Source organism: Eleutherodactylus coqui, chromosome 11, assembly GCF_035609145.1.
Source record: "Eleutherodactylus coqui strain aEleCoq1 chromosome 11, aEleCoq1.hap1, whole genome shotgun sequence".
NCBI lineage: Eukaryota > Metazoa > Chordata > Amphibia > Anura > Eleutherodactylidae > Eleutherodactylus > Eleutherodactylus coqui.
Genome location: NC_089847.1, coordinates 58,663,846 through 58,677,607, shown reverse-complemented (window position 1 = coordinate 58,677,607; position 13,762 = coordinate 58,663,846). Strand labels below are relative to the sequence as shown.

The following is a 13,762-nucleotide window of genomic DNA, read 5'->3' as shown; positions in this document are numbered from 1 at the left end:
GCCCTGGAGGCTCTCCCTGACCCACTCCTCCCCCTGGGCACACTCTCAAGGACACCCCTCTTGACCTCCTTCAGACCGCGTGCATATCTCCAGCGCTAGCAGCACACAATGCACTGCATACTGTTGCGGGCCAACAAATCCCCATACACTATTGTGCCACCAATGCGCGCATAATACGCGCCAAGATAGTGCTTGCTGTTATTTTGAGCGCACGTTTCGCACATGCTATATGTATGAGACACGGTTGAAAGTAGTGTAAAGTTAGTTACCACGTATTAGGAGCGCAAAACCCACACATGTAAATATATGGTACACATATGCTCGTGTAAGAGGGCTCTAAAGAGGAGCTCTGACCACCACAGCAGACGTCCGTTTTAGTAAATACTTGCTTTCCACTCAAAACAATAATTCTGGAGCATCTTATCACGAGGCATTTTCACATGGCGGAATCAGCCAAGGATTTTGCGCTGAAAGTCCTGGCAGAAATCCCCGGCTAAGCCACGAATTTCTGCTACATATTTTGTAACACATACAAATACAGATTTATCCATGTGAATGGGCAAAATCTGCATGAGAATTTCCGATGCAGATCCACGTCAAAAAGCGGCAAAAGCTGATCTGTGCGGAATGGTGTAGAAAATTGTGCTCACAGATTTTGCCTGTTCACAACTATAAATTTGGGTGTGAACCTGCAGCTTAGCCACGAATTTCTGCATTGGTTTTTAGAAACCTTGTAAACATTTGTGTCACATTCCGCAGGGCAAAATCATTGTGCGGACCACGTCAAAAACCACGACAGCCACAGATGGCACCGTTTTAAGAGGCGGGATTCGCAGTAGACAATTCTGCAGTGATTCTGATGTGTGAACATACCCTAGGACTTCTAATTCCTCTCTTGAATCTTTAGGAATAAACTGACAGCTGGCTCTTTCTTCTTTCCTAGTTAAAGAGATACGCCCATAAACAGTCTGGCAGTGTCATTACTGACTGGATGCCCCTCCAACTAGTGAGAACCAGTTGTCAATTTATTCAAAAACTTCCTAGGAGGGACAGTAGAGAACCGAGACAAGATGCTTCTGAATTGCTATGGACATGAAGAATGCAAGTTCAATAAAACAGACGTCAAGAGTGGGCAGGTTCTTCTTACAATTGACTCGTCGCAAAACACAATTTCCACGTGCCCCATTAGGACATACGGACATCCTAGAGTGGACCCCTCTCTACGAGGCAGAATGGAGAGCTGCTAACAATCCTTTAAATGTAATTACTGTTGGCAACTTCCGCCGATTATCTTTTATGGAGGGTCAAGGACAGCAGCAATCTCACATTAGAAATGGTCTGTCTGTGATGGGGCAACTATTAACCCTTTCCAATCCATTGTCTAACCTCTGAAGACATTATGATTTAGGGCTGTACAACTGATGTTGGAAGACGTCCGTCGGGGTTCTCTTACTGTATATTGCCAGCCTCTTTGCGGTCGGAGCCTATCCAACGTGTCACCTCATGCAGTACTGGCTTTAGCCAGCATATAGCGCCGTTGTATAACAGCAGAAAAAAAGTGAGCCCCCTAGGAAAACCTGGACACAAATTGGATTGGAAAGGGTGGAAAGTTTTTTTCCCAGAACTCCAATATTGATTATCCATCCATACGATAGGCCATTAATATCTGATCAGTGGTGATCCCAAGAGGCAGACTCCCACTAATCAGCTGCTTGAAGAGGCCACAGCGCTCAGCGAACCCCATGGGGTCTTCACTGCATACCAGGCAGGTTTTATAGCAGTGATGCCTAGTATAGAGGCAAAATCCCAAATCACTTGTATGTTATTGAACTGCTCTCAAGCCACACAAAGAATGAACATGATGTCATTGGCCTGAGAAGAGGTCACAGAACCTGCTACAGCATCATGGCCTCTTCAAACAGCTGATCAGCAGGGGTCCCGACTGGCAGACCCCTACTGATCAGATGTTGATGACCTGCTGCTGCAGACTTCCGTGTAGTCCTGAATACCAAGAGAGCATTTCTTCTTGGTAGCAGGGCTTGAAAACCCCCGCCTCCAGCAAGCGATTGCTCTGATTGATTCATTGAGCACCGCATTAGCCAATCAGAGGTACACGGAAGCCTGCAGCAGTGCCGGAGACCAGCGTGAGGGACCCGAACGCCGGCTGCTAGGTAAGTATTATAAGACACTTCCTGAAAATAAGATACTGGCTCTTTTGGGGCAAAAATTAATATAAGACAGTGTCTTATTTTTAGGGAAACAAGGTAGCTCCTGCTGGAACTCTGCTGTCTCTTGCAGCCCTGCTGAAACAAAGGAGATGTCAGTGTGCCTATGTAATGATCGCTCTATTCATTCGGGAACTTCTGGGTTCTCATGATCGTGGTCCCGGCGATTTGACTCCACCGATCAGATAGTTATCCAGTATCCACAGAATAGAACAGAGCGACTTCATAGTACAACCCTGCTAAATTACGTTCACATATTGGGGAAGATTTACTATTGAAAACTGTCTTACATGTTTTGCACCACATTTATGATGGGTTTTAAACTTTCAAACACTTTTTGCCAAGTTCAACAAGAGGGGCATGGAATTGTGGAAAGAGGGCATTGCCCAAGTATGCCATTATGCATCAAAAATTGCACTAATAGCTTGGAGCAAAACCTGGCATAAACTAAGCCAACTTATAAGTGGTATAAAGTTAGGAGTAGACAATCTACAGCTATGTCACAGTTATCATCCAGTACAATCACGGTGCTAAATGTTAAATTGCACTGTCTTAAAGCTAGAGACACACTAGCAAAACTGCAAGTTGCCCAGGGAAACTTGGGCACACCTCGCATCTGACAGCACACCAACACCAGTCTATATGCTGCCTGATAACATGGACACAGGACATTCACATGCGCTGGCATGTCCTAGATCTCATTTGTGAAAGGCAAAACAGGCCATGACATAGAATCATAGAATGGTAGAATCATAAAATGGTAGAGTTGAGATCACCCTCACTGTCAATATCTAATCCGTGTCTCCTCCCTTTCAGTTTCATCCCATTGCTTCTAGTCTTTTTTTGTACAAATGAGAATAGGGCTGATCCATCTGCACTGTGACACCCCTTCAGATATTTGTAGACAGCTATTAAGTCTCATCTCAGCCTTCTTTTTTTGCAAGTTAAACATTCCCAGATCCTTTAACCGTTCCTCATAGGACATGATTTGCAAACTGCTCACCATCCTGGTAGCTCTTCTTTGAACTTGCTAGTTTGTTGATGTCTTTTTTAAATCGGGGTACTCAGAAGTGGACGCAGTATTCCAGATGAGGTCTGACTAAGGAAGGAGGTTTTCCAAAAACATGTCCAAGGATATAATAGGGTCGAATGCTGTCGGAGGCTGATCCTTGGATTTCTGACGCAGATCTGAATGCAGATAAGTCCTGCTCAATGGTCTTCACCAGTGTGTCTAACTTGCAGAACTTTCCGCATCAACATAAGTGACCTGTAACTTTTTTAACTACATAGATTTTCCATTGAGATTACAGGGTTTTTCTGGGCTATTTTTATTGATGATCTGTTCTCAGGATAGGTCATCAATAGTTGATCGGCTGTGGTCTGCCACTCAGGACTCCAGTCGATTAGCTGTTTGGGAATCCGCTGTTACCGGCACAACACTGTATGAAGCAGAAGCAGATCCCTCTGACTCTTGTGTAACTGTAGGAGTAGTTTTCATTGACTTTACTGCAGCTGCACCTGAGTTACCAGGGGTCATAGTGAACTATTTCTGCTTCGTACCTTGTGTTGTAAGCGCTGCAGTATAAATTGGCGCTGTACAAAGATTATTATTGTGGCAATAACAGCAGACGCCCAATCAGCTGATCGGCCAGGGTCTTGAGCTACAAACCCCATACGATCTGTTGACCTATCCTGAGGATAGGTCATCAATAAAAACAGCCCCCAAAAAAGCCCTTTAAAGGGGTTGCCCCGCGCCGAAACGGGGTTTTTTTTTTTTTTCAACCCCCCCCCCCCCCCCGTTCGGCGCGAGGCAACCCCGATGCAGGGGTTAAAAAAAGAACACCGGACAGCGCTTACCTTAATCCCCGCGCTCCGGTGACTTCTTACTTACCCGGTGAAGATGGCCGCCGGCATCTTCTCCCTCGGTGGACCGCAGGGCTTCTGTGCGGTCCATTGCCGATTCCAGCCTCCTGATTGGCTGGAATCGGCACGTGAAGGGGCGGAGCTACACAGAGCTACACGGAGCCCCATTCAGAAAAGCAGAAGACCCGGACTGCGCAAGCGCGTCTAATTTGGCCATTAGACGGCGAAAATTAGACGGCAACCATGGAGACGAGGACCCCAGCAACGGAACAGGTAAGTGAATAACTTTTGATAACTTCTGTATGGCTCATAATTAAATGCACAATGTACATTACAAAGTGCATTAATATGGCCATACAGAAGTGTATAGACCCACTTGCTGCTGCGGGACAACCCCTTTAATGAGAGACTAACTCTAATCTTCAGTCTTCTCCGAACTGGTGGGTGGAGACTAGCTGCAACGATGGGTCCACTACACTGCAAACATAGGGAAGCAAAATTCTTCTCCGTGTCTCTGTAGCACACCTTCGTAAGTAACAATATCATGAAAAACATTGTACAGTATTCATGGATAATGTAGATATGAATCTGGCACTGAAGAAGACAGTCAAGTGCTGCAGCCACTTCTGTGTCTCACTGAGTCTGTCTCGTTACCCTAGCCTATCCCTTAGATGTCAACATGCAGCATGAGACCAGACCTCACATGACAACAGGCAGTGGACAGCAAGTTAGAAGAGATCCCTAGTGGCCAGCACTTTAGAGCGATTTTTTAGTATAAATGCACCATTTAAGCTTCCTGATCACCAAACCCAAGGCCTAATTAAAGTGATAGATCTGAGACTTGTAGTGTATTGGAGTAATCTTTTTTTCTTAAAGGGTATGGACAGGTTATGGGGATTTTTTCTTTTTTTTTTTTAATTTAGAATGCGTGCATTTTTGGCTGAACAGCATTTTGCAAAAAGGTTTTATTAAATGTATAATGTATATGGCAAACTGCAGAATGCTGCTCACTAGCAATCCATCAGTGAGTTTGGGGGCTCCGTTTCCAGCCGCTTTCTTCTCTGAACAAGGTTTTAAATTGTCTAGCTTTGATGTGGTCCTAAATCAGCTTAGAAGTTTGTTGAAGAGAAAAAGGAGCTGGATATTGAGCCATCAGACAAGTTCTGACGAACTTCACTGTGAATGGCATTCCACAGCTTGCTATATACTGTATTACAGAGTAATACAGAAGGCAATAAAAAAAAGGTGCAAAAATTTGAATAATGCCACATTGAAAAAATTATTTCCAACCAAAAACAAGTAAAAAGAAACTGCCCCCAAAAAGGTGTACAGAGCAGTTTTGCTTTAAAATGTAATTGTGTACAGCAAATTAAGAGTATAATAGATGTGTTAATCCATGTCATTATCCTAATTAAGAACCGCTGTCTGTAGTGCATTTTAACAAGGGTTTAAAGAGAAAAAAACAAAACTTTTTACCCATGCTATCATGACAGAGTATGACTGGACTGTTCAATAGAGGGAGCTATCCTCTGGAGAACTGGTTGGAAGAGATGGAACATGCCGTTCCCTGCATATTGGTTAATAACCTAAAACACAATAAAAGTATGGCCGCCCAGCACGTGCTTGTGGCAAACTCTCCGCTTTCCTCTCTGCTTGATTCTTGTAATCCTCACTAATCTACAGTGTGTCCATTAAAGAACCTTAAAGCACAAACGTGATACTGCTTCCCTTTCTGACATGAGCCGTTCTCACACACAATCTCAGCGACCATGAATCTCTGCCAATTAACATACAGATCCATAAATCTTCACTCACAAAGTGTAAAACCATATGTTGAAGAAGTGGACTCATTTTCCCAAGTGACTGCCAAAAAGACAAGCGAGACATTTAGAGGCCGGGAACAATGTTGCCACAGGGTGCCAAATTTACAGGAAAAAGGCCTATAGGCTGCTGTCACGCAAACGTTTGACAAGTGTTGCCAAAAGGCTCCATAGGTTGCGAGCGCAGTGACTGAGCCCTTTGTGTTCCCATCTGCAGTGTTAAGCTGGAAGGGGGAAAATGTAACGGCTAGGTTTAACATGTGAAATTTTACAAATCGCACATACTCTTCCCAGTCCTGCACAGAATCTGCAGGGCTCAACATTTACAAAGTTTGCTTAAACTTTGATGCGGAGGGGAAATATTACCATTATTGAAATTGGTCTATATTATTAAAGAAAATCACCTTCAAAATCCCAAACAAACCCCAAATAGCTACTATGTTTAAAAAAATGACACATTTATCTAAACGTTTACAGCAAAAGCCACCTATTTAGTCAATATGCATCTTACAAATGCATCAGTCCCCTCCGATATTCAGCATTCAACCAATACAAGTGTGCACAGCTAAACTGCATCTTGTCTTACATCCTTGCAAAAGTGATAGATGGGCGGCAGGGGGACTGGGAAACCACTACTCCATATTGGCTTCCTTAAAGCAAACCTAAGTGACTTCTGCTGCCTTATCTGAAAGCAGCCTATGATGGAGAGATACAAGTTGAGCTCCGGAATACAAAAGATTTTCTGTGCTTTTAAGGCCGGGCGCACACGACTGTATGGTAAAACGCTGCGTAAAAATCGCAGTCTTTCACCAGCGAGTGGAGCCGCGTATCACCACGCTTTTGATAGTGTATGCCTGTGCATGACAGTATCTCACGCACTGGCTTCTGGTTTCTTTTTTACTTTCCTTTTAACGTCTTTTAGCAATGTTGCGTAAAAACGTTGCACATACGCAGTGTAATTGTATATTTAAAACCTTTTCTGTACGCACCTATAGAGAGCAATAGGGCTCTATAGGTGCAAAATACGCGGTATATGAAAACACGTTGGCTTTTTTTTTTTTTTTTACACGCATGCATTATACACAACGAATACATACAAGTGTGAGTGGAACAGCAGAAATCAATGTATTTGAATTGCCATGATTTACCGCGTATTGTACGTGCATACAGACGCTCGTGTGAGCCCGGCCTTACTTAGAAATCCTGCTTCATATCATATAAAGCTATATGTAAGTAGAGCTCATGCCTGCACCCTGGATTTATCTCAAGACATGCTTGTTTTAAAAATGGGAAATAATACCCAATTAGTCTTCAGTGGTATTGTCTATAACAAATGCAAAGTCCACATTTCTAAAATATTGCTCAAATGAGGTAACCCTAATATACAGATTTCATGTAGTCCACATAGAAAGCCATTTTCTCCCATGGTATAGAATCATGAAGCTTTCATTCACACTATTTAAAACCAATGTAAAAATATCTGCATCTGATAAAACTAGCAACCGCTTTACCAACCTCTATTTTGTCCGTCTTAGCATCACCCCAGTAAAGTTTGCCTTCTTCCAGATCCAAAGCCAATCCATTAGGCCAACCCAAAGACGAATTAACAAGAACAGTCCTCTCAGATCCATCTAAATAAGCAGACTCAATCTTTGGTTTTTCACCCCAATCTGTCCAGTACATGTAACTAAGCAAAAGAAACAAAAATTACAAATCACTTTAAAAAAAAGTTACATTATTTCAACTGAATGGGCAAAACATGAATAATGCATACAGGTGTTATTCTGTAAATAAGCTGAACAGAAAAATATATGTATAATATGTTAATATGTATTTCTGTATAAATAACAAACCTAATAGATTAAAATGCATAATGAAGTTGATTATTTTTTTTCTGCAATCAAGTTTGCCAATTTATTACAGAATCTGGTGAGAACATAGGCTTGTATCTAAAAAACACAAAAAGAGCTCACTTACCCAGTCAATGGATTTAACACAATGGCCCTCGGTTCATCCAGGTTTTCAGATATTAGGATTTTCCTGGATGTTCCGTTAAGACGGGTTACTTCAATACGGTCAGTGCCAGTGTCCGTCCAGTAAAGATTCCGGGCCACCCAGTCTACTGCTATTCCATCTGGATGCTTGACCTCAGTGGTCACCAAGGTGTGTGCTCCAGAACCATCTAGATAAGCACGACGAATGGCTCTAACCTCATCATCCGTCCAATAGATGTATCCTTCCACTGGGTCATAGTCAATAGCAATAGCATGCCTTATATCGTCGATCTGGAGTACAATGTCAGTAAAATCGGGCATGTCTAAAGAGATCCTTCGCAGATCGGTCCTCCGTGCAAGCAGCAGAACATCATCAGCTCCTGTAATAACAATGAATAGCTCAATAACAGAATGCTCATTGCATTAAGGAAAACACATTATATTACTAAACTGAAACAGGAATAAGAAAAAGGATTAATATTAATGGTTGAATTTTTATAATGATGAAAATAACAGATACAAGTGCTGGGGGAAAAAGCAAGTTAGCTTTTAGAAAAAAACACATTGTAAGTGTGGTGGACTCAAGATCTGCGAAAGTCAACATCCAGTAGATTGTAAATGTTCAGCTCTTGCAACAAATGCTGTTTGAGGCTCCCTTTAATATCTAAAGTGGTTCTCCACGTTACACACAATCCCTACTTGTTAAAATTTACAACAAGCGGACTACAAAGTGTCCACCTGCTAGGAACCCAGCTATTTCTTTTCCGTGGGTAAACCTGGTAAACCTGGTAGAAGGGGTTTAATTTCTCTGCAGCGCCATCACAGGTAAATAGAACATTACATGGTGCCCACTTACATCAATTTACTGTACAACAAAGGATTTTTTTTTTTGGGGGGGGGGGGGGGGGGTTGGCAAATATTAAAATATTACCATGTAAACACCTCAGGTGAGATGACAGTTCCTCTTAACAGACAGTTCTGACTTTTTCCCCATTTTCATTGGCTCTCCTGCTACCCATAGCACAATTAAAATGCTTACCTGTACACCAATGCCATTTTTCTTTGAAGGAAGTGGAGTACTGTAGCTTTTTTTTGTAATTTTTTAACAACCCACCTACTGAAGGTGTTTTTAATAAATCAGAAAAGCCCTTTAACAGTCAATTAGTAGTTCTATGGGGGTCATTAAAGGCCCTTATGCGGTTTTTCATAGTGCTCTAGAAAAAGTGCTCTATTAGTGTCCTGTAGTGGCTGCAGCAGGGACCCAGCTGTCTAGTGACAGCAGACCCCTGTATTTAGAAGGCCTCCAGGTCTGCAATCAGTCTATTCCTAGGCAGTAAAATAGCAGTAAACTACTGAAGTATCCAAGGATCCCACAGTCAAATTTCATAGTAGGACTAAAAAAAATATAGATATAAAAATAGTACATTTCCCCCCACACCCCAAAGTGCCTCATTATGGAAAAGAAAATGGAAAAACCCCTCCAAATTACACATAACTGCTATTTCCACATCTGTAATGACTATAAACGTATACTATTCATCCGCATACTGAACTCTGTTGAAAAAAAAATGTAAGAATTGTTTTATTGCGTTCATCCTGCCTGCCAAAAAAGCTGCATAAAAACTGACCGAAATTTGCATTTACCTAAAACGGTACCAATGAAAAACGTCAACTTGCCCGCAAAAAGGAAGTGCTTACAAGGAAAAAGGAAAAAAAAAAAGTTATAGATCTTGAAAAGCAGTGACACAAAAACAAATGTTTTTCTTTACAGAAAAAAGGGGGTGGGGGGATTTGTTACACATAATGTCTCTCTCTTCCTCTATGCCTTAGCGTGTCCTGTGTCGGTTTGTAACCAAGATACTGCCACCATGTGGTTGGATGGCCACAACACACTAAAGGCATTTATATATGTGGAGCAATAGAGGGGGACTCGACACCTAATTGTAGAGGACACTCACCAGCTGTTGGGAAGGGGGAGGGGGCTGACTCATTCTAGTCTTATTGTATCTATGTTAATAAAACTTAGGTTTTAGGATATTCTGGTGATTTTTCATATACTGTAATACATATATTTATTTTTTTTCTTACCTTTTCCTGCCCTGTTTAATATTTTAATAATATATATAAAATATAGAGAGATAGATATAATTTATTTTTCCTTATTTATTCTTTTGGTCTATATGAATATCTTTACCTATATCTATATTTGGCATATATGTATATTTACTTGGCATCTCCACAGTGATCTAGACCAAGAAAATAAAGTTCTTTATACTACATGGTGAATGCCGTTGCAATAAAACCCAAATACAAATGACAGATTTGCTAGTTTTTTTCCATTCCCTTAGGGGGGAAAAAAATCTATGAAAGTTACACATTATAGCGTACCTCAAAATGAAACAAACAGAACTATACGGCTACGTCTGTGGCTACATTTAAAAAAGTCATGGCTCTTAGAATACAACAACGAAATAAATTCCTTGGTCATTAAATCTCAAAATAGGCTGGTTATTAAGCAGTAGAGGCTCTTCTCTAGACAGACATGTATATATATAGATATCTGGACCAGACTATCAGAAGCTGGAGTGCGACAAGTGTTCAGTCGGATATCACAGTGCCAGTATTAAGCAATGGGTCCTGAACAGATAGGGGGATAATGCTTAATGCAAACCCAACCATCCTGCTAAACAGCAAGATTCATTTTGATCAGATACTCTTTTTTGAGGAATTCAGAGAAGATACATGACTATATGAAAAATTATTGAGGTCCAGATTTCCCAAAACTGGAATTACTGTTAAATATGACTCCACAGCGCTAAATAGTAAGAAACACGCCTTAGCCAACCACATGTGCCGTACAGGACAACAAAGATACAGGTCTACATGTGAACGAGGGACAATGTGACTTTATAGACTCCTCTGTACACTGCTGGGGGATGGAGATCATTAATACACATTTAAGCTACAAACCTCTCATCAAAGATGAAATATACTGCGGCATTGTGTGAATGAAGCAGTTTATCCATGGAGTTTAATTATCATAAGCCTAAAGCCATTGATGAGACAGAGAGAACATGAAAGGGACATCAATCCCATCAACAAGGACCAGGGATGAGGCCATTTTCAAGGATTCATTCATAAAAATACAGAAACTGAGGCTTTCCGGTAAAGCTGGATCTACAGGAAACAATATGGTTCTTACACAGTACTTTGCACTTCTACTGAGGGTGGAAATCAAAGGAGGTACAGAGGGATTTTCCAGCTCCCTCCGATACAAGAAACACATACATGCAATAAAGATTTATTCATTATTCTCAATGCATAGTTAATGAAGAGAACCAGAACGCTTTAAATTAAAGGGGTTGTCTCGCGCCGAAACAGTTTTTTTTTTTTCCCCATAGGCCCCCCTGTTCGGCGCAGGACATCCCCAATGGATGTGTTAAAAAAAATAAAATATATATATATATATATATTACTTACCCGAATCCCCGCTCTGCGACGTCTTCTTTTCCTACTTCTTCCTTCACCAAGATGGCCGCCGGGATCTTCACCCACGATGCACCGCGGGTCCTTTCCCATGGTGCACCGTGGGCTCTGTGCGGTCCATTGCCGATTCCAGCCTCCTGATTGGCTGGAATCAGCACACGTGACGGGGCGGAGCTACGATGACCAGCTCTCCGGCACGAGTCGCCCCATTCACCTGAAAGAAGACTGCACAGTGCAAGCGCGTCTAAAAACGCCAGAAGAAAGCGAAATTAGACGGATCCATGGCGACGGGGACGCTAGCAACAGAGCAGGTAAGTGAATAACTTCTGTATGGTTCATAATTAATGCACGATGTATATTACAAAGTGCATTAATATGGCCATACAGAAGTGTATAACCCCACTTGCTTTCGTTAGACAACCCCTTTAAGCTCATTTAGAAATGTCACATTTTAGGAGTTAAGCTTAGTTAACACCAGTACTATCGCTTTCTGTAGCTTGACTCTATCCAAGGAGCCAAACTGGAAAACAGAGTGTCAGACCCAGACGGCACCAGACGAACTGTGTGTGTTTGCATGTGTGTGTAATCTCTTACTCACTCACTACTAATTCTCTAACTTCCCGCTGTCGTACAAACGTGAAATTTGGCAGGAGCATTCTTTAAGTCCTAAATAGGAAAAGTAAAGCGGTCACAACTCAAAAATTCAATGCTAAGCGCAAAAGTATTAGCACCCCTGTATAGTGTACGAAATCTGATTCTCTAATTTCCCGATGTCGTACACACATGAAATTTGTCACACAAACATGAAAGCTGTGCTGTGATTGGTTGTTATATATTATACTGCTGAGGTAACATGAAAGCTGTGCTGTGATTGGTTGTTATATATTATACCGCTGAGGTAACATGAAAGCTGTGCTGTGATTGGCTGTTATATATATTATACCGCTGAGGTAACATGAAAGCTGCGCTGTGATTAGTGGTTACATATTATACCGCTGAGGCAACATGAAAGCTGCGCTGTAATTGGTTGTTATATATTATACCGCTGAGGTAACATGAAAGCTGCGCTGTGATTGGTTGTTATATATTATACCGCTGAGGTAACATGAAAGCTGCGCTGTGATTGGTTGTTATATATATTATACCGCTGAGGTAACATGAAAGCTGCGCTGTGATTAGTGGTTACATATTATACCGCTGAGGTAACATGAAAGCTGCGCTGTGATTGGTTGTTATATATTATACCGCTGAGGTAACATGAAAGCTGCGCTGTGATTGGTTGTTATATATTATACCGCTGAGGTAACATGAAAGCTGCGCTGTGATTGGTTGTTATATATCGTTCTGCTGAGGTAACATGAAAGCTGTGCTGTGATTGGTAACCACGACTTCATAAACTTTTTCGTGCAAACAACACGTAAACACCTGTATCAAATTAACTCGGGCAAGGCTGGGTATATCAGCTAGTTGACTATAAGCAAGTCAGTCCGACCTCAGGCATGCCGTCCAGTAGATAATGGAAACCGTAGCCTACCACGCTGCACTATTTTGTTCAGCAAATAGAGACTCCAGAGCTGATGTGAACACAGCCTTAAAAACATGTTGTAATAGATTTGCCCCAGAAAGAGCAAATCTTTATAGACTTACATTATGTGATACAACTCAAAAAAAATCACAACTGAGCAGAATATATTATATATATATAATGGGAAAATAATCACTAACTTCTATTTTATTCATGTAAACCTCTGCTCACTTTGAGCTGAACAGTCCAGTGGGCGGTCCTATAAGTGATTGACAGCTATCTGTGTATGACTGTGCATATAGGAGAGGCTGTCAATCACTGATAGGACCGCCCATTGGACTGCTCAGCTCAGAGAAAGCAAAGGCTAGAATGAATAAAATACAAGATACAGTGAATCATTTCCTGTAAAACTATATAGCAATCTGCTCGGCTCCTCCTGCTCTATAACATGATGGGTTTTCCGGGATTTATTATTGATGACCCATTCGCCGGGTCTGCTGCTTGGGACCCCTGCTGCTCAGCTGATTCTAAACACCGCTGTCTGTATTGCAGCAGCATCATTTGGTACTGCAGGTACGGTTACCATTAAATACAATGGGAGTTGTGCCTGCAATGCCAAACTGGGTCGTTACAATGTAGACGGAGCCATTTGCTTCCAGTGCTGTCCACATTTGATAGCTGGCCTGGAAATCTTGAGCGGCTGATCTCCACTGATCAACTATTGATGCCGTATCCTGAGAATAGGTCATCAATAGAGATGAGCGAGCGTACTCGCTAAGGCAAACTACTCGAGCGAGTAGTGCCTTATGCGAGTACCTGCCCGCTCGTCTCTAAAGATTCGGGTGCTGG

The 13,762-nt window shown here is 41.9% G+C and overlaps 1 protein-coding gene across 1 annotated transcript in view; it reads right to left on the bottom strand.

Moving 5' to 3' along the window:
• Nucleotides 1–13,762, bottom strand: part of LRP5 (LDL receptor related protein 5) — a 168,366-nt gene that overhangs the window by 89,378 nt on the left and 65,226 nt on the right. The window contains exons 6-7 of the mRNA XM_066584175.1: nt 7,886–8,282; nt 7,424–7,595 (exon numbers count right to left, since the gene is read on the bottom strand). Coding sequence (XP_066440272.1) covers nt 7,424–7,595; nt 7,886–8,282 — 569 coding nt within the window. The remainder of the gene's footprint in view (nt 1–7,423; nt 7,596–7,885; nt 8,283–13,762) is intronic.